Genomic DNA, 20,642 nt, shown 5'->3' with positions numbered 1-20,642 from the left:
TATAATGAAACACACATATATATATATATATATATATATAGAGAGAGACCTGCCTCTAGAGGATTGTGTTGAGTGATATGGGGATTATAAAAGCAGGAAAACTATGACGAACTTCTGCTAACATAGAGAGAGACATATCTATATATATAGAGAGAGAGACCTGACTCTTGAGGGATGTGTTAGTCTTAGGTCAAGAGGTGTGAGTGATATGGGATTATGAGTATCTTAATCCTTTTTTTGGTTATTTTCACACGTTACACATCATCGACCACACATCTCAGATATTTTCTCTTAATCATGTTTTACTTTTTAATATTTCTTTTTCTTCGTTATCGGCTGTTTTTCATAAGAAAATTTTCTAATTTAAGATTGAAAAATGCTTTTATTTTCCTTCAAGTTCAATATTTCTTTTAGTAAGATTATTGTTTGCATTTAGAAAGATTATTGTTTGCATTTAGTAACCATCATAACAATTTTATTACTTTAAATCGGATTATTTAGTTTATAATTATTAACAATTACATGTAGAAATTTAACTGTAAAACTTATGATGTAGGTGATTTTTCTGTAGCTGTAAATTTATTGATGTAGAATCTTTTGTAAACACGTTTGTTGTAGTTAATTATATTGATCGTAACTGTAATGTTTTGCTGTTGATATATTAAAATCAATTAACATTGGAGATATGTGATGTATATCAGTATATACAAAATAATTATTTTATATCAATTAATTAATTTATATTAATAAGTAAAATATAAATTATCAAAATTTACTATTATTTATTTTAATATATACATGAAATTGATGTTATTTTAAAATTGATATTTTTATAAAATTATTAACAAGTTAATAAAATTATATAACATTTAAGTTTGTTAATAAAAATTAATATCTAAATAGTAATAAATCGAATATATAATTATCTAGTTTATTTGGTATTAAATAAAAATTAATATCTAAATAGTAATAAATTAAATACATAATTATCTAATTTATTTGGTATTATACATGATTTTATCATTTTACATATGTTACAGTTTAAATAATAAAAATCCAGATTTTTCGATAATTTACCTAAGAACATTTTTTTCTGTAGATTTAAAATAATGTTAAATCATTATTGACAAAGATGGTATAGTTTTGATGTAGGATTTAAGAGCGAAAAATGATTGGTAAAATTTGATAATTTATAAATAAAAATAAAAACTCAGATAAAGGTTAACTAATCACCCACATTTATCGTTTGTAGTGCTTCTAAAAGTGCGGACAACTGTATGCATAAGTACATAATTGACCGATCTTGAGACTGGCCTAAAGAATAGGGTGTATGTTGCATACTTGCATGTAATACAGGTTGATCATCCAAGACAGCAAAATAATGTTTCTTTGTTTTATTTTGTGTCCGTTAGTCGACGCCACCTTTTTTTTTTTTGAAACTTACGTTAAAATACAAAGATGACCGGTTGAGTTATCACATTTTTCGATCACATTTTTTTTCTGAAACTTACGTTGAGATACAAAGATGACCGATTGAGTTATCACATTTTTCGATTATGCGAAATGGATCTAAAAATTTCATATATCATTCATAGACCGATGAAAGTTCGTGTTTACCTTCTCCAAACATCAAGTTATCCACTCGTTTGACCAAGATTCATCAAAATTGAGTAACTTCAATAAAATAATAATCTTGAAATCCAAAATTTTGAGTTTTAGGATTAAATGAGAGAGGAATTCAAGATAAATGATTTTTATGCGTAAGAAATGAGATAAAAGATGCATAAATTGATTTTTAGTGGTGGTTGTTGATATCGAAAAAAGTGATAATTTCATAAATAACTGATGAAGATAAATATTTTTGATTAAAATTAACATATTTGAAAAATAAAAATAAAAATAAAAATAAAATAGATAATGATATTTTTTCATGAATTAATTGAAATTTTAGGGTGAACATGACCAAAAAAGTCAAAATTCTAGGTTAATTTAAAAAGAAACCCTTCTTTAAAACCATAACTAAAAATAAGAAATTTCATCAGTAAAATCTATCAAATAAGATTTACAGCTATTTTATAAATAATTTATAGTAAAAATAAATGAACTGAGATACCATCTTTTATGATGGTATTTAAGTTATCTTTAATATTTGTTTTAAATTTAGTTTCATTTTAATTTTTTTTAATGTGGAAAAAGATTCATTGGAAGCCAAAATTTGAAATAATGTCAATATTAACTTTTCATTTCTATAGAAAACCACATTTGAGAATCAAAAAAAGAAATATATAACATTTTATATAATTGGAAAAATTTGGAATTACAGATCATAAAAATATATTTCAATTTCTTCAGGTCTATTTAAGATCGTATCATTTTATTTTTGAAAGATGTAAATCAAATAACTTTTCTTCAATTGTTTTCTCTTTTTCTCTCATTTTTCATTACTAAATACATATATCTTACTAAATTTTCGATAGACTTTTAATTTTATTTTTAAATTCCACCAAAATCACTCAAACATCTTCATAATCCACCTACAGGCCACCAATTCTAAGAAAAAATAAAATCCAATACACCCCATATGGGATTTAGTTTTCTACACTTTGATTTTTTAAAATTCCTGAAAATCTTGGTCACACATATGCACAAAAAAAATATTCCATAAGATATCAAGAAGTTTGCTGAAAAATAATGTAGAAAGAATGGAAAATGTCAAAGAGTGAAATACTATACCTTCAATAGCTTTACAATCAACATTTCTGAAAATGGTGTTCAACATGAAAGAAGTAAGCATATTCAAGCAAGGTGTCATTTGCTTAATACCCTAATTAATTCTTTTAAACAAGTACAAATCTGTGTGGAAAGTAAAGTAAGAAATAAGAAGCTAAGTGTTTTAGAAAATAACGTGTAGGAAGCTTTGGATCAACTCAGACCGGGGGGGAACAAAGAATATGAGATGGAGATTATAAGCACATCTTCACATTAGCCTAAATAATAATAGAAAAAGAGAGATGTCGACACATTTGGATTACAAAACTAGATTTTTTTTTTTTGATAAAATGTGAATTTTATTTACCAAAAACTGGAACGGTTTTAATACAGATGCTCGGCGGAGCTAGATGTTAAAGAAGGCCCAAAAAAAAAAAGTGGAAAAAAGTCTAAAATTAACCAAACGAAGAAGGTGAAGGAAACCTCATTCAAAAGTAAACCACTGCGACAAAAGATCCTTGAAGTTCCTTCTGGTGATGCGAGCTAGAATGGAGTCTCTGATACTCCGATCTATCTGCTTGAATATTGCTGTGTGGGAGGCGGACATGGCGCTATGCAGTCGGCTGTTTCTTTCTTTCCAGATGTGGAAGATAGCAGTTTGGACTGCAAGCTTCTTTAGAGTTCCGCTGAAGCTACCTTGGTTAGAGAGCATCCACTCAATGATGTCCTTCCATTCTCTAAACATTTGGCTCCTACCAAACCGCGCAAGGACCTGCTGCCAGATGAGAGAGCCAAGCGTACAGTGGATAAAGAGGTGATCGCGGGTCTCTGTTTCACGTTGACAGACACAGCAGAGGGAGGGTCTGTTTGTGCTCCAGTGGGTGGTGCGGGCTCTTACTGGAAGTCTATTGAGGTGCGCAACCCAGAAGTTGAAGGCATACTTGGGGATACATCCCTTATACCAGACTGCTGCAGCCCACAGTTTGGTAGTGTCCCTTTGCCGAAGACATTCCCAAGTAAGCTTTGATGAGAAGCTGGTACTAGAAGAACCCTCTATGTACCAAGTGTAGGTGTCTTCTCCTCTGTCACCACTTGGAGCTGGGGAGTTAAGAAGCGTGGACCTTAGGTTTGCTAGAGAAGCATTCCTTGTCCTGGCAGATGGGAGGATCCAACCAGTAGAGGAATACGCTTCAGCAACCACAGCAGACTCGTGGATACCTGTAAGCTGCGGCCCCGAGGCTCCTATCGCTTCAATTAGTGGCCCCAGATTACTCCAATGGTCGTACCAGTAGCTTAGCAACTGCCCATTTCCCACAGCACCTCTCAGAAAGCGTTTAGCAAGAGGTCTAAGTCCTAAAATGGCTTTCCAAATCCAAGAATGGTGGCTGGCGGCTTCAGCGTTCCAGAAGTTTACATGTCTGAGCCTGTTTGCGTGATTCCAGGCGACCCAGAGAGAGTCTCTTCTAGCAAATAACATCCATATGAGTCTGAGATTCAGTGTTTTGTTCCAGGTCCAGAAGTTTCTCAATCCCAGCCCTCCTTCCGCCTTAGGGAGACACGAATTTTGCCACGAAACTTTGATGTCCCCTCTCCTGGTAATGTCGTTACCCCATAGAAATCTATTGCACATCTGTTCAATAGTCTTGAGGCAGCATTTAGGCAATATAAATGAGGACAACCAGAAGTTCACGGTGCTATATATAACTGAAGAGATTAACTGGAGTCTTCCAGCAAAGGAGAGGGTCTTTGTGGCCCAGTGATTGAATCTAGCAGCTATTTTGTCAATCAGCTGTGAGTAGTCGGATCTCCTAAGCTTGCGGTGAAGAAGAGGTAGCCCAAGGTAGCGGAAAGGGAACGTACCGTTAACAAAACCAAAGGCCAGGGTGTCTTCCTTATCGGTATCTTCTAACCCCGCAGTGTAGACAGCAGACTTCTCTGTGTTCATCTCAAGGCCTGATAGATTCTTGAAGGATTCCAGAACTGACTTAATACCTCGAAGAGAAGAAGCTTTCCCATCATAGAAGATCATTAGGTCATCAGCGAAAGCTAAGCTAGAGATCCTGACTTCACTGGCTTTAGGATGGTAGCCTATCGATCCATCAGAGAATTTGTTCTCGAGCAACCGAGATAAGATTTCCATGGCAATAACAAAGAGAGACGGGGATAGGGGGTCACCCTGTCTGAGGCCCTTTGATCCTTTGAAATAACCACATAGAGAGCCGTTAACGTTGATCCAGAAGCTAGTAGAGGTGATGCATTGCTTAATCCAGTTTACAAAGCGGGGAGGTGCGTTCGCTGCCTTAAGAGTCTCGATGATGAAGCCCCATCCCACAGAGTCAAACGCTTTCCTAAGATCAACCTTGAGAACCCCTCTGCTAGAGATGTTAGCCTGCCCAAAGCCTTGAACCAGTTCTGTAGCAAGGAGAACGTTTTCAGTGAGGAGGCGACCCTTCACAAAAGCGGACTGAGAAGGAGAAATCCAGAGAGGAAGGATATTTTCAAGTCTTCTGGCCAGAAGTTTGGAGATCACCTTATAAATCGCATTACAACAAGAGATAAGGCGGAACTCAGTGATCCTGTCTGCATTCGGCTTCTTGGGAACCATCGTGACAGCAGTACTATTCCATTGTCCTAGGAGCCTCCCTGATCTGAAGAATTCTTGAACAGCTGCGATGAGACTTGGGCCTACAATACTCCATGTTTTCTTGAAGAACTCAGAGGTGTAACCGTCAGGGCCAGGTGATTTGTTAGAGGGTAGAGCAAAGAATTCTGATTTGATGTCTGCTTCCGAGACCTCTGCTTCCAGCAGCTGTCTCGTATTCTCATCACACTTGAATCTTGTCAAAGAATTAATCTGGCTTATTCCCTCTGCAGAGATGAGGTGGGAGGAGCTACCAAACAGTTCTTTAAAGAAATCCACACAGTGTGTTTGTAGTTCATCTGTGTTTTCAATCCTGCGACCAGTTTGGTCAAGAAGATAGTGGATTTCGTTGATGGCTCTCCTAGCAGTCATCATCCTATGAAAAAATGTTGTGTTGCTATCTCCACATTTGAGCCAGAGGACTCTAGATTTTTGACACAGGAAGCGCTCTTCTGCTAGTGCTAGTTCAGCCCAAGACCGGTGAGCTTCTTTCTCCAGACCAGCAAGATAGGATGAAGGGGCTGCTAGCAGGTTGTTTTGACAAGTCTTCAGGTTCTGAGCTGCTTGTACAACTCTTTTCTCAAGTCCTGAGTAGTCAAAACTAGATTTTGATCAGCATGGCTGATAGAACAATAAATTTCAACCAAACCCTAAAAACAGAATTAAATTTAATTTCTGTGAAAGATTTCTTTTGGTAAAATTTTCGTTGAAAAGTTATTCCAAATAAATGAATACTAGAGTTGACAAAAAAAATAATATTAGATTTTGATTTAGACTTTAAAAGCGTGGATATTCATTCTCTTTGATTATTTTTATAAATTTTGCAAAAAGCTATTTGTTTTGATTAGATCGAATATCATATGAAACTTTAAATGATTATATTGATTTGCAAAATTACCAAATATTAAGTATATGAACTTATTACGTTTAAGTTATTGCAAGGTAAAATAATAAAAAGTAAAGAAACCACTTACTATACGTTCCTTAACGTGAACTCAATTTTTTTTTTCTTTGCCAGAGCATTGAACTGTCTTAAGATCACTCAAGTCCATGACCTATCCAATAACATCTAAATAACCAAAACATCTTAAGTGTATATGCAAGTTTTATGTAAAAAGAAAATCTGACGCGGGAAATTTAAGAAAACAAAAAATTATCAATAAAGAAGCACATTTGTGTTCAACTTTGTATTGTTTGGAAATAAACCAGACTAAGAAAGATGTCGTCATTTTGCAGAGTTGACGGAGTGATACCAGTGTGGTGTACGAAAGTCAACTTGTATGGATAGTTGGTGGACCTGTACATACCCGAAGCAGCACTGATGGATAAATTTTCAATATTCCTCCACGCTTCAACTTCGCCAGCTGCCCAAAGTAAGTCTTTGAACATGAAATATGTATTTTAGTTCCCTTCAAAATAAGATTAGAAATCGAAAGTTGAGTTTATATAGTATATGAAATTAGGAAATGAAAGTTAAATGATGCGTATAAGAAGAAAACTTACATATGCATCATACAATATGAGTTCAAGAGTTTCAGTACAATATACTTTAAGAAACAATCTCTAAACAATAAACTCAAAACAATAAACTAAATATATAGCTACTATAAATAATCTAAACAAGAATTATAATGTTTATCATTTTTTTTTGTCAGCAAAAAAAAATTTTCATATATTTGTTTATTTGAAATTAATAAGTTATGTACAAATGTTGCAATATTTAAATATAATTTTAATTAATTATAACTGTCATACAATATGTACAAAAACATATACTGTTATATAATAATATTGAAAATTTAAATTTAAATATTATTGTATAATTACACAATATAAAACCAAATATATAACATAACTAATTAATTTATAACATAAACAAAAAAAAATCCATATAAGTTATATGAAATTTCTTTTGTTGCTGTCACTGATGACTGTGAATATATATTCAAACTAAAAAAAAGCAGAAAACCAACTAATCAAACATCTAATATATTAACATAGCATAATTATTTTATTTAGTTGATTTTGTAAATCAACCAAAAAAAGAAAAGAAATCTAATCCGCGTTCGTATTCAAGTTATCCAGTAAAACTGATATGATTGTTTGTAGCAGTAAAATAAAATGATTTACACACACATACATTATTTGAAAACCCAGTTATACTCTTATTGATTGGATTTATTTCATAAAGACCAAACACACGGAAAATGTAGACATTTTTAAAACACACAAGCAAATGATGTCTTAAAACTCACAAACCCCACCAAACCACTGAACGGTCTTAACTCTTAAGCAGAGTCTACTCCATAGAAAAAGATGTCTTCATAACGACCGTTGGTTGGAGCTTTCCCTCCATGCATCAACAACCCTCTTTTCCCATCAATGGACGCAGTTGTGGATGCGATCCATCCACGAGGGCTATGACCTTCCTCAAGTTTCTCCCACAACAAACTTTCAGTGTCCAACACGAAAGTTCCACCGGCCAATTTCCCGGGACCTAAATGAGCCTTTGGGTCCATCTCAATCTCACCTCCAGATATAATTATATATTTCCCCACAACCGCCAGTGCAAACACGCTTCTCGCCCATGGCTTTTCACCCCTTGTTTCCACTTTAGTCCACTTTCTTTCAACTAGATCAAAGCAATGAACATCATCCACTTCATCCCCAATAAATCCATACACAACCCAAATTTTCCCTTGCACAACCGCGAGCCCTGCTCCACCTCTCCCTTTGCAAGACTCTCCTGGGTTCGGAAGCTCGGTCCACTTCTGATCAATGATGTTGTAAGCATGAAGTGTGTTGACACGTACTGTAGTACTCACTCCACCAAAGACATAGATGTTCTTGTTATCGGCAGCCATCGAATGGAAGCTACGCGGCGCAGGTCCTTTATTGACGTGAGTTATGAGTTTCCACTCGCTTTTAACCGTATCATAAGAGTAGAAGCCGTTGTAGTTACGGTGGCCATCGCGGCCACCGAAGACATAGAGTGTAGTGCCGATGGCTACCATGCAAACGCCTAAGCAAGGGAGCTCAGGAACGTCACCGTCTGGATCAGCGACTGACCATCTGTGAGTCTTGAAATCGAAGAAGTAGAGGTGTCGATCGATGTGAAAATTTGGAGTTAGCTCTCCTCCAAAAGCGTACATTTTGTTTCCAACCATTGCAATAGCGTGGGAACATCTTGGTCCAGGAGTCTTTCCTTTTTGCTCCACCTAATAATAAGAGTAACCACATGTTTCATAACACAATTAACATCACGGTTACACATGAAAAAAATAATCTTGTTTACGAGGAGTACGCAAAGAATAGAGAAAGCAAACAAAAATCTATTCTAATTTTTGAACCAAAATAGACATGACCAAAAATAAACATATATATATACTGAGTACATGTTATAATAACACCTATAATTTTCATATAGACAAATAATGAACAAATACCGCTATCTATAAAGACAAATGGGACAAAAATCTATTCTACATTTCTAAACAAGAATCAACATTTTCGAACTGTTACATTTTTTCTTTTAATAAGAACACTATTTACTTTCATACCATATAATCAAAAGCCGAATTGATCGAACCGAATGAAAAGTGAAATCTCCATAATGAAATGATTGAAAAAAAAACAGAATATGGAACCAAACCGATCTGTACATTCATCCATACTACGTACGTACCTGAATCCACTTGCCATGCAACATCGTCCGAGGAGAAGCCGAAATATAGGCTCCAATAGAATGAAGAACGTCCGTCAAACTTCCATGAAAGCCGGTGATTTTGCCACCTTCGAGTAATGACAAATTCGCTGAGGTCATTCCAAACGGCTGAGAGGTGATGCCCTTCAGTGTCTTGAATGTAAGAGACGTTATTATTTCTGCCTTCGAGCCATAGAGTTTATCGTAGTAAACTTTCACAGATGTGATGTCATCGCCTTGACCAACCTCGAACTCCTCTGTTCCTAGAGATGTCTTTTGTCCGTGCTCGTGTGTCACAATTCTGCCGTCTTTCTCGTATTCGAACTTGATATACGACACACCAGAATTGCCTTGACCAACAAAAACTTTTCTTACATGATCAAAAGAACCATCGTCGAATGTTACTTCACCCTTTCCTCCTACAGCTTCCACTTTGATGAGAGAAGATGAAGAAGAGGTTGTAGCTTGAGAAAAATGTGCACCGATGGCATCAATAGCATAGCCACCACGTCCATGGAATCCAACAAGCTTTCCTCCATTTTCACCTTTGAACTCGAACTCTGTTCCCTTCATCTCACCGAACAATGGAGACGTAAATCCTTTGGAGGTTGTGAAGTAAAGCGATGTAATAAGCGTTGTATCATAGTTGAAAATATGCTTGTAGCTTCCACCAACGGCTGTGATATATTCATTCGGATAGGCCACCGAAAACTGTATTTCATTTTAAGTTCAAAACACCACGAGTTAATAGTGAACTAACTGAATGTTAACAAATTAAAAACATATGATTATATTTTGACCTCTTTTAGCTCCCCACGATTTGTCCCATGTTCACGTATCTCTACTTTTCCATCCTTTTCGTATTCGATCTTGATATAAGTTATACTGTACTCATCTGCTGCGATGATTATTTTCTTCACACCATCCAAAATGCCATCGTCGAATGTGTTTCCTTTGTTACCTCCGAGCGGTCCCATCTTTGTGGTGGTGGTGGGCGCTGGAGTTGGAGCTGGAGCTGGAGTTGGAGCAGGAGTTGGAGCTGGAGGTGGAGGTGGAGGTGGAAGAGGGGCAAAATGTGCGCCAATAGCATCGATAGCGTCACCGGACCGACCACAAAACCCGACAAGCTTGAAATCTTTTTCCTCGAACACAAATTTCCTACCAACCACATTTCCAAAAGCAGGGGAAGTTCTTCCTTTTGATGTCTTAAACATAAGCGATGTAAGATAGCCATCGATGGTTCCCTCCACCAAGGCAATATGCTCATCAGGATAATCCACGACAAACTGCAACCAAGAAATATATTTTTAAGAAATCTCAATAAACACGAAACTAAGCAAATTGTATATTAACAATTAATACCTCCTGTGGAACCTCTTGTCTCTTCCCATGAGCATGTGGCACCATTCCTTGGTCTTTTGCATACTCAAACCTCACATAACTCACAAATTTACCACCACGGCCAACAAGTATTTTTCTAACACCGTCAAAAGCGCCATCGTCCCAAGCACTCCCTCCGTTCCCACCTTGACGGTTATAGTGCTTAAGAGGGGATTTCACAGCGAAGAAGTGAGGACCAATGGCATCAAGAGCTTGACCAGAACGTCCATGGAAACCTAGAAGCTTTCCACCATCTTTACCCTCCAGCAAGAATTCTCTCCCATCTGGATTTCCAAACAACGTCGTATGACCGAGTATGGGAGAGGTCCTTCCATATGAGGTTTTGAAGCGTAAAGATTTGATCAGCACTGTTCCATAGCTTAAAACGTGTTCGTAGCTTCCACCAACAGATGTGATATATTCGTTCGGATAATCCACCGTGAACTAGATTTCATTTTCCATTAGAAACAACAAATGTACAAGGTTCAGTAAAAAAAAAACAAATGTACAAGGCACTGCAGTGGCGGATCCAGAAAATAATTTGACTGGGGGCATATTAAATTAATTAATTAGTTAATTATATATATTTTTATTTAATATTATTACATATATACATATCTTCATATTTTTAAAGAAAAATTTTAAAAGAAAGTTAAACTAATAAAACTAAAAGAAAAAATTTCAAGAATTATAACGAGTTCATGAAAAATAAAATGAAATAAGTTGTTAAGAAAAAAAAATTGAAAAATAAAATAGAATTTGAATGACAAAGAGGTAATGAATAAAAGTACTAAAGTAAATCAGTAAATGCAACGTGAAAGAAAACAATGGATACGACACGTGGCCAAAAAAAACAGAGGTATATAAAAAAAAAAAATCATAATAAAACCAGAAAACATAAATTTAGAGCAGTTGGCTGTTCGAACTGTACACCAATGGGGGCAACATGAAGGATTTCACCATTTGAGCTGCAGAATCATTAGAATTACTTATGCACATAATTTAATCTCTATTTTTACTGAGGGCAGCTGCCCCCTCCCTACACACTGTAGATCCGCCAGGCAGTAAAGGTAACATACTGAAGAATAACAAAGCCAGGATCTATTAGACTATTACCTCTTGAAGTTCTCCACGAATGGTTCCATGTTCACGGGTTTCAAATTTTCCATCCTTTTCGTACTCAATCTTGATATAAGAAACACTGTGGAAGTCTTTTCCCACAGTTATTTTCTTCACACCATCGAAGACACCATCGTCAAATGGTCCGCCTTTGTTACCACCGACCGCTCCCACTTTTTCAGACATTGTTTCCATCTTCTAACTTCAACGAAAACCTTTAAAAATAAAACTCTTCTTTCAAAAACACACTAACTAACAGCAAAAATGATGCAAGACAGGAAACAGAAGTAACACAAACTCTGTTTATATATGACTAAAGAAAAATGAAGTAAATGTCTCCTTTAAAATATTGTTTCCATTGAAATATCATTTTTCAGGCTCCATTACGGGGAATATTTTAATATGTCTCCTATGAGTCTGTGACATGATTGAATTCACATACATAAAAGAGGAAACTTGTACTAACAGAGAGAGATAAAGAGAGAAACCTGAGACTCGAGGGTGTTAATCTTAGATTAAAAGCTGCGAGTGAGAGTGATATGTGATTATGAGCGCTGAGTAGTGCGTATTTATACTCGATGTCGCTTCTTTTGTTTTGACGTGTTTCACCCGTCACATTTAAACTAAAAAATATCACCCGCACACGTTACACACCATCGACCATACATTTCAGATTTTTCTTTTGATTTTTTAGGCAAGTATTATTAATTTGCCTTTAAAATGTATTATTTTTGGAAAATAATTTAACCGACTACATGAGTTATAAATATCACATAGTTCCACATCTAAAAAATATTGATCTAGATTCTAGACAAATTTTAATGTATCAATAACCACGAACCACATGGCTTATGTAACGATATGTATCAACTATCAACTAACATATGTTATATAGATAACACTCTCTTTTTTTGAAACACATCATATATTAAAAACCTTCAAAAGTTAGGTGATAGTCACTACAACTTAATCTGCCAACACTCTATCTGCCTCATTGTTTCTCACACGAGAAATCCAACGAAAAGAAATGAATTCAAAGAAAATAGCAAATGAGAAAAAAAAAAAAATAGCAAATGAGGAGATATCCGCTACGATGCAATAAAGCTCCGATACTGCGGTGGTAGAGTTTACAGCTTGATAAGCTGGGATGAATCAGATTCACACACTATCTTGGTGTATCTTAGGTCAGATATATATATCAGAACCCAGTACTCCAGCATTGAAATCCGACTCGATCTAAAATAAAAACGATAGAACAAATAAAACTGATCCAAACCAACTAAAAATTTATCCGAAAAATTGGATTGAATTGGTTAAATTGGACCAGGTCGGTTTTTCTAATTGGCGTGAGTATGTTTTTCAATATAGGGTTGTCAAATTTTGACATTTGGTCGTATGATTATAATGTTAACTAAATAACATATGTTAGTTGATATATGTCATCATGTTAATCATATATTTTATATAGCTAAAGACACATTAATATAATATAAATGTATGTTTATGTGATAGCATATAGTTAGTGTGCCTTAGAATCACTTTTCATTTGTTTTTTTTTCGCTATCATCAAATGTTGTTTATTAGTTCATATGAAAATTTTATAACTTAAGATTGAAAACCTGTTTTTATTTTCCTGTCATTCATATTTTTTGATATGGTATTTAGGAAGATCATTATTTAAATTTAATAACACCATAAAATTGCTATTATTTTTGAATCCGATTAATTAAAATTTGTAATTATTATTACTTGTTTGTAGTGCTTTTAAGAGTGTGGTGAAAAATCTGTTGGTCACTTTATGCATTATTACATTATTGGCTCACTTTAGATTAACCTGAATAATAGTGTGTATGTTGCATGTATATACAGGTTGATCATGCAGGACAGGAAGATTGTTTCTTGGATCAAATATTATAACTAACATGAGTCAATTTTATGTTCTTTAATTACGTTTTTGTTTCTTTTAGATCACGTTTTTTCTTGGATCAAATATTATAACTAATTAATACCAGTCAATTTTGTGTCCTTTAATCACGTTTTTTGTTTCTTTTAAATCACGTTAAAATACAAAGATGACTGGTTGAGTTATCATCACTACAACGGGCTCTAGCATAAGAAGTTCTGCAAATTTTGTTTAAATATCACTCCTCTTAAACGGCACCAACAATTTTGGACTATATTATCCTATTTTCCGAGTGGCAGTTTACCACTACATAATCATTGTATACATTTACTATATTATAATCAAAACCGTTAGCCAGAAGAACAAACAAAAAAAAATGAAGAAAAAACCTGTAATGTGAACAGCCACTAAAAAGCACGGACGCGATTGCAAATTAGGGCCCTACCCTTACCCTTTACATGTGAACTCGTATCATTTAACGATAGGGAAAAGTAACTGAAGGAAATCGGTTACAAATGACATAAACGTGAGAGAAATGATCTACAACTCCAAGTGGAGGTAGTTAAAAACCTTTAAAAGGACATGATTCCGATATCCAAAAATAAAAGAAACAAGACCTCATGTATTCTCTAGGGGGATATGGTTTTATGCAATTTAAATTAAAAAATTTCCTGACAATCTTGATCATACATGCACAAAAATATTCTAGAAATATATCAAGTAGTTTGGCTGAAAAAATTATCTAAGATAATTTTGAAATTGTTCAGGGTGAAGATACTATTCTTTACCGTGCCAGAAAAATTACAATCAAATTGTCTGAGAATCTTGTGCTACATGAAAGAAGTAAGCACAACCCCCATAAGAATCCATCACATCATTCAGTCTGTTGACAAACTAGTGGTGAGGTTCTACTCCTAATAGTACCTAACCAAATTAAATATTATTATTTTCATTAACATGTCATTATCAAAATAAAATTAAAACAAAATAAAAAACTAAGGCAATGAGAAAATGACATGTAAACAAAAGACTCTCAGCATTTTTGATGGAGTATCTCAAAGAACACTTTTTTCCATTTCACCATCTCTCTTCGTTATTCAATATATTTCATTTTTATATTGGCAAGAAACTACTTGAGAGACCCTCTCTCAGGGTGCTCTCATAGGTTTGAGAGATGAGAAGAAACTCATTAGATGTTATGGAAGCTTGGTTTGCATCACGTAAATGATACAAATTATAAATTCTACATCAATGTCTTAAAATATCTACATAAATGTCTTAGAATATTTTTGAAACATAGCTACAGCCATTACAATCTTTTTTATATTTAACTGAATTCTACATTTTTAAAAGATAAAAGAAAGAAAGGAATAAGAATATTCAAGTAAGGTGTCACTTTTACGCTATTTGGTGAATGAAAGAATACAACTTGAGTGTTGCCCCACACAAAACAGTTATCAGTATCATGACAAAAACTTTTTTCCACTGAATTTCCATTAAAACAGAAATAAACCATACAAAGGAGGAATTTGAGGGTCATAAGCAGAGATAATACACAACATGAACATTTTAAGCCGACGAGTTTGTACAAAAACTCTCGGAGACAAAACCGAATGGATAACGAATCAGAGCCAAAAGCTAGCAGATTGAGAGTCAATCTCTAGAAACTGATATCTTATGAATTTGCATGATTTTAACCATCATTTTGTGTACATATTGATCATATATATCACCATTTAGGCATATTTAGGCTTCATTGCATTGTATATGTCTATATCAGAAGTTGGAGATATTTGTTGGTGAGTTTGAAGACATTTGAAGGGTTTTGAGTCAAAGGGGTGAAAAAGAAACATAGATGAAGATCTTAAAGATATTTTTTGAAACTCATCTTTTGGAACCACATGAAAAATTGAATTAGCTTTCCAATGGAAGTGGTTTCAAGTCATTTGGAGCCGTAAGGAAGGAGTTATAATCTATATACTGAAGGCATATCAACACTGTAGCGACTTCATCAAGTCGCTAGGACATCATGCGAGTCCTCCTAGCGATGTGCGTAGCGACCAGGAGTGGTCGCTACGAGAAGACCAAGAACGAGACAACCAATTATCATAGCGATCCCGGTGTAGTGGAGAAGTCGCTAGGACGATTTTCGAGTCTCTCTAGCAACATGTGTACGTTGGTACGAGTTCTAAGAAGCTGGAATATTTTTAAGTGTTGTAGCGACCAGACCATAGCGACAAGAGCAGGTCGCTACAGACGAAAAGACCCAACCTTTTATGGGTCAACTAGGTTTTTTGGGTTGACCCAACTCGTTTTTTAGGTTTATATAAATACTTGTTAGACTTACTTATTAGATTTTATTTCATTTTCTTTCAAGACTTTGTCTAATCTTGTAAAAGCTTGAACTTTTTGATAATTTAAAGAAGTATTTCATCTTATATTTGTGTTTTTCTTACTCATTAACATGATTAGCCTTGATCCTTACATGGGTTTAAGGTTTTTCATGGAGATTAGTGAGTAGTCACCTTGTGACTCATGGGTTAGGTGGATTAGGGTGATTAGGTGGATATTTAGGACGTTTCTTGCTTGAGTAGCATTGTTCTATACTTGTTAGGTGTTCTTAATGCTTGATTTGACTTGATCATCCTCATCTTGATATTTAGCTATTTTACGCCTGAAAAGTGTTTGTTAAAATGGTTGCATGAACTTAATATTGCTCTAGTTTGAATAACCAAAGGGATTTGATTTAGTATTTCTAGATGGTTAGTAGACTTGAACATAATGCGTGCTTGAAAGATTTGAACCAATGGGAAAGAATGTTTAACTCATGATTGCATAGGGATCTCTACCTTGGGATTGATGATCTTTATTAGTGTTCTAGACCTATAGACATGTCGATTGCTTTGTTTGAACATCCTAGATTGAACCTTGATCACATTATATCAATTATCCTTACCCATGGATTTATCCTTAGCATTTGATTGAAAGTTTAGTTCTTGCACTTGTTTCTTGATTGGATTTGAGATCACCTTGTTTATATTTCTAGGATATTAGTTTGTTACAATCATCCATCTTCTTGTTTGTTTAGATTATGAAAGTTTGTGTATTCTTAGTGTTATCACTACAAGAAAACACAAGTTTTACGAGGGCAGTTTTCCTCGTGACTTCGTCGTAAAAGCAGTGTTACGAGGAATTAGCGAGGAAACCCGTTTCGTCGTTATACATTTGTCGTAACGCATATATCCTCGCTAATTCGTCGTAACGTAGCGAGGAAATAATTTCGTCGTAAAAACGAAGAAGAATATTTCGTCGTAAAGACCACGTAAAGCTTCCACGTAAGGACGTCGCTAAATTTCCTCGTAAATACCTCGAAAGCCATTCCTCGTTAAAGCCACGTAAATAACTCGAAAGTAAATACTCGTAAAGTAAACGTAAATACCTTGATAGCTTTCCTCGTAAAGACCACGTGAATTGTCCACGTCATTTCCTTGTAAATATTTCCTCGTAAAAACCTCGTTAAGCTTCCACGTAAAGAAGTCGCAAAATTAGCTACGAATTTACTTCGTTTCGTTATTTTACAGAAATATAAAAAATTATAATTAAAAAAATAATTTAAATTATTAATAAAATTAAAATTCTAAAAAAATCAAAACCAAAATATTTTATATATAAATAAGTTTTGAATTCATAATACAAGAACCGAAATTAAAAAGAACTAAGGGTCGTTAATCGCCCGGTAGAATTCATCACTCCTCGCCGTTACATCCGCCTCGGCATGTGAGTCGTCGGTTGGTGACTCGCCTGGGATAGGATTTTGTTGTCGCATGGTCCTCAACAAAGTCTCCCATTCCGGATTTGTGGCCGATACAACGTCCAAGAAGCCCTCGACTCCACCCACACGAGCTGTGAACGCAGATCGCGTCGAGCACAACTCGTGACGCAACTCAGTAGACTCTCTACGCAGCTCTTCGGACTCCCTACGCAGCTGAGAGACTTCATCATCCCGTCGCTGAACATAAGACGATGTATCTCTCGGAACATCGTTGACGGAACCAATCTCCACTTCCGTCCCTTTTTTTTAGGGACAACCTTAAAAACAAAAAAATAAATTTTGTTAGTAAAAATTTAAAGTTAAATTAAATGAATAATTAAAAAAATTAAAATTTTAGAAAATTTACCTCCTCGTAAAGCTTATCCACTTCAGGTGTGGATAAGGTGACGGGTAATCCATCGGTGGACTGCTGGGTCAGCTGGGTCTGGCGTTCTTCAACCCGAGCAGCCAAATCGTTGTAGATTTGCTCGGACTTGCCATATATAAATCGGCCCGCCTTGTTCTTGTGGGTCCTCTCGTAAAGTTGCATAAGAGACGGGAAAAACATTTAAGAAAGTTGTTAGAATATATATAAAAATATGCTAAAAATTTATTATAATTAAATATTTAATTACCATTTCCAAACGGACACCGGGGTGGGTTTTTGGCCCGTAGTGTGAAGCATCGGCCCGTTCCCGTGCTCATCGACTGTGTTACGGGAGTTAGAGCAAGACTGGGCGACTCTAATGGAATCAGGAAGACGCTAATATTGGATGAGGCCATCCCAGACATCTGTGGTGAGCTCAACGGGTTTGCCACGCTCATACCCCTTCACGATCCAGTCACCCTTCCAGTTGGAGATCGTGTCCAACAAGCGAACTTTCGCCTTCGCGATAAACTTCTTCCTCACCCTCTCAGTGATCCCCAATGCCCAATTATATTTTTGCTGTTGGAAAAAATAATTTATAATTAATTTTTCAGAAAAAAATATATATATAAATAATGAAAAATTTAAAGATATATAATTAATTAATAGAACAGCGTAAATTTTGAACCACGTCTTTCTGACGTAGTGAGGCGTCTTTTTCCAGTTCGGATGTGCCATGGAGAAGTAATCTTTTATCGTGTCGGTTACGTCCGATGCAAGACATCCGTCAATCCCAAACCTGGAAAATACAAATTTAAAATATAAATTATTTTTTAAAGTTATAAAAGAATTTAAAAAGAATAAAAAAATAATGAAACATACCACAAAGTTCCGTCCGGTCGGTCGGGGTCGATGACTGGTAAACCTTCTCTGCCTGGCAGACGGAGAATGTCATCTACGGTGTACTGCGAGTAAGGAGCACTCGGAGGCACCATCAAATCGGGATGAATCTCGGCGGGCATCGGAGGTGCCATCGGAGGAGGCATAGGAGGAGGAGCCATCGGGGGAGGCACGTGAGGAACCGATGGTGCACTAGAAGAAGGAGATCCAAAGACTCTCTGAGTGTACTGAGTCTCGGGGACAGTCTCCTGACCCGAAGAACCGGGAGCTGAAGAAGACGACGGGTCTAAACGACTACCCGGCTCACCGAACATCTCTCTGTAATGGGCAGTAAGTCTACCTTTTCGAACCTGAAAAAAAAAATTTAATTTTTTAAATTTTCGTGAACAATATACTTCCCAATATTATCCACCTAATCAACACTAAATAACATAAGATCCGTAAACCTATCTAAATTCCCTATACTAACCACCTAATCTATCCTAAACTAATCAAACTAGAGAGGAATTAGAGAGACTTACCATTGCTACGAAATAGGGAGGAAGTGGAGAGGAAGTGGAGAGGAAAGAAAGAGCTCGCTCGCTCGGGGATATATATAAGATTACTTGTCCTCGTCATTTCCTCGTAAAGTTACGAGGAATTACAGAGGCCCGCGTTTTTATTTACGAGGAAATAGCGACGAATTACAAAGGCCCACGTTTTGGTTAACGACATTTTTATGACGAGTATCTTTACGTGGAATTAACGAGCACATGTGTTACGAGGAATTAGCGAGCTTATATTTTCTATAAATACCCACAACTTTCCTTCTCAAACCACACACAAACTCACAAAACACACCCTCTCTCAAATCACACACCTCACCAAAATGCTTTTCAAATTAGAAATATTTGAAAAAAAAAGAAGAGAAGAAGATTTTGGAATTTATGTGGACGAGACGTAAGTCTCGCCACATATAATTCCAGTATCTTTCTTTTTTTCTTTTTTTACTAGTTTTTATACTATGAAGAAGTAGCAAGTCCCGCTTTTCATCAATTTAGAAATATTTGGAAAAAAAAGAGGAGAAGAAGATATTGGAACTCATGTGGTCGAGACTTACGTAAGTCTCGCCAAATGTGATTCAAGTATCTTTCTTCTCTTCTTTTTTTTAGTTTTTTTTTTAATATTTTCGTCGTAATATCCTCGTTAGTTTACGACTCGTTTACGACGATTTTGGCTTACGTGGAATTAGCGTGCCCCGCTTTCTTTATTTTTTTTAATTTCTTCGTAAACTCCTCGTGGCCTTACGACAACCTTGCGACGATTTTGGCTTACGTGGAATTAGCGTGCCCCGCTTTCTTTATTTTTTTTTAATTTCGTCGTAAACGCCTCGTGGCCTTACGACAACCTTACGACGATTTTGGCTTACGTGGAATTAGCGTGCCCCGCGTTATTTATTTTACTTTTCGTCGTAAGTTCCACGCTATGTTACGAGGAATTAACGAGTACTAAGTTTAAATCCCTAAAATCCGAAACCCCAAACCCCATCTTCCTTATCTTCTACTTCATATATTCCAAACCCCAAACCCATCTACCCTTGAACCTCAATCTATTCTTTCACCTCAAACCTTATTTATAATATATTTCAAACCCCAAACCACAAGTCCTTATTCATAATTAAAATAAACTTTCACATTACCTTATTCATAAATCAAACTCCCACATTATCTTATTCATAAAATAAACTACATAAAATCAAATACATCAATCGGATACATCAACATTCTCGTCTTCACTAGAAACATCATCATTTTCATTAAACTCGTCTTCATTAGCTTCGTCTGTGGCATCGTCGGTAAGATCTTCGTACTCGTGATTATGCGGATCAATGAGAAGGATGTCATCAATTTCTTGTTCAGGTTCCTCGACTTCATTTATCTGTTCTTCTTGCAATGGTGGTTCTTCTCCACTGATAATTCGTCCTCGAGGTGTAACTTTGATCACAGCTAACCAATTTATACCCGAATCTCTCATCCGAGGGTATGGAAGGAAGCTAACTTGATCTGCTTGTGAAGCTAAGATGAAAGGCTCGAATTTGTTGTACCGTCGTCCACCGTTGACATCAACTAC

General features: G+C 35.6%; 2 protein-coding genes across 2 annotated transcripts; both read right to left on the bottom strand.

The window, feature by feature from the left end:
* Nucleotides 1-7,419: 7,419 nt before the first annotated feature.
* On the bottom strand, nucleotides 7,420-12,150 carry LOC103832814 (myrosinase-binding protein 2). Its single transcript, XM_009108905.3, has 6 exons — nucleotides 12,041-12,150; nucleotides 11,550-11,767; nucleotides 10,416-10,877; nucleotides 9,854-10,339; nucleotides 9,036-9,764; nucleotides 7,420-8,568 (listed from the first exon to the last, which is right to left on the bottom strand). Exons 2-6 carry the CDS (start codon nucleotides 11,745-11,747, stop codon nucleotides 7,639-7,641), a joined length of 2,805 nt encoding a protein of 934 aa, XP_009107153.2. The 5' UTR covers nucleotides 11,748-11,767; nucleotides 12,041-12,150; the 3' UTR covers nucleotides 7,420-7,638.
* Nucleotides 12,151-18,029: 5,879 nt separating this feature from the next.
* Nucleotides 18,030-19,672, bottom strand: LOC117127349 (sulfated surface glycoprotein 185-like). Its single transcript, XM_033277463.1, has 3 exons — nucleotides 18,516-19,672; nucleotides 18,336-18,432; nucleotides 18,030-18,095 (listed from the first exon to the last, which is right to left on the bottom strand). Exons 1-3 carry the CDS (start codon nucleotides 18,845-18,847, stop codon nucleotides 18,030-18,032), a joined length of 495 nt encoding a protein of 164 aa, XP_033133354.1. The 5' UTR covers nucleotides 18,848-19,672.
* Between the last annotated feature and the right edge of the window lie 970 nt (nucleotides 19,673-20,642).

This window comes from Brassica rapa, chromosome A08 (genome assembly GCF_000309985.2).
Source record: "Brassica rapa cultivar Chiifu-401-42 chromosome A08, CAAS_Brap_v3.01, whole genome shotgun sequence".
Classification (NCBI taxonomy): domain Eukaryota; kingdom Viridiplantae; phylum Streptophyta; class Magnoliopsida; order Brassicales; family Brassicaceae; genus Brassica; species Brassica rapa.
Note: the sequence above shows the minus strand (reverse complement) of the source record. Positions and strands in the feature narration are given on the sequence as shown.

Coding starts and splice junctions, on each gene's coding strand:
- LOC117127349 (XM_033277463.1), bottom strand. CDS start 18,847: ATGTTCGGTGAGCCGGGTAGTCGTTTAGACCCGTCGTCTTCTTCAGCT. Junction 18,433..18,515: donor CGACCGGACGGAACTTTGTG/GTATGTTTCATT, acceptor TGTATTTTCCAG/GTTTGGGATTGACGGATGTC. Junction 18,096..18,335: donor GGAAAAAGACGCCTCACTAC/GTCAGAAAGACG, acceptor TGGATCGTGAAG/GGGTATGAGCGTGGCAAACC.
- LOC103832814 (XM_009108905.3), bottom strand. CDS start 11,747: ATGGAAACAATGTCTGAAAAAGTGGGAGCGGTCGGTGGTAACAAAGGC. Junction 10,340..10,415: donor GACAAGAGGTTCCACAGGAG/GTATTAATTGTT, acceptor TCTTGGTTGCAG/TTTGTCGTGGATTATCCTGA. Junction 8,569..9,035: donor TGCATGGCAAGTGGATTCAG/GTACGTACGTAG, acceptor TCTTATTATTAG/GTGGAGCAAAAAGGAAAGAC.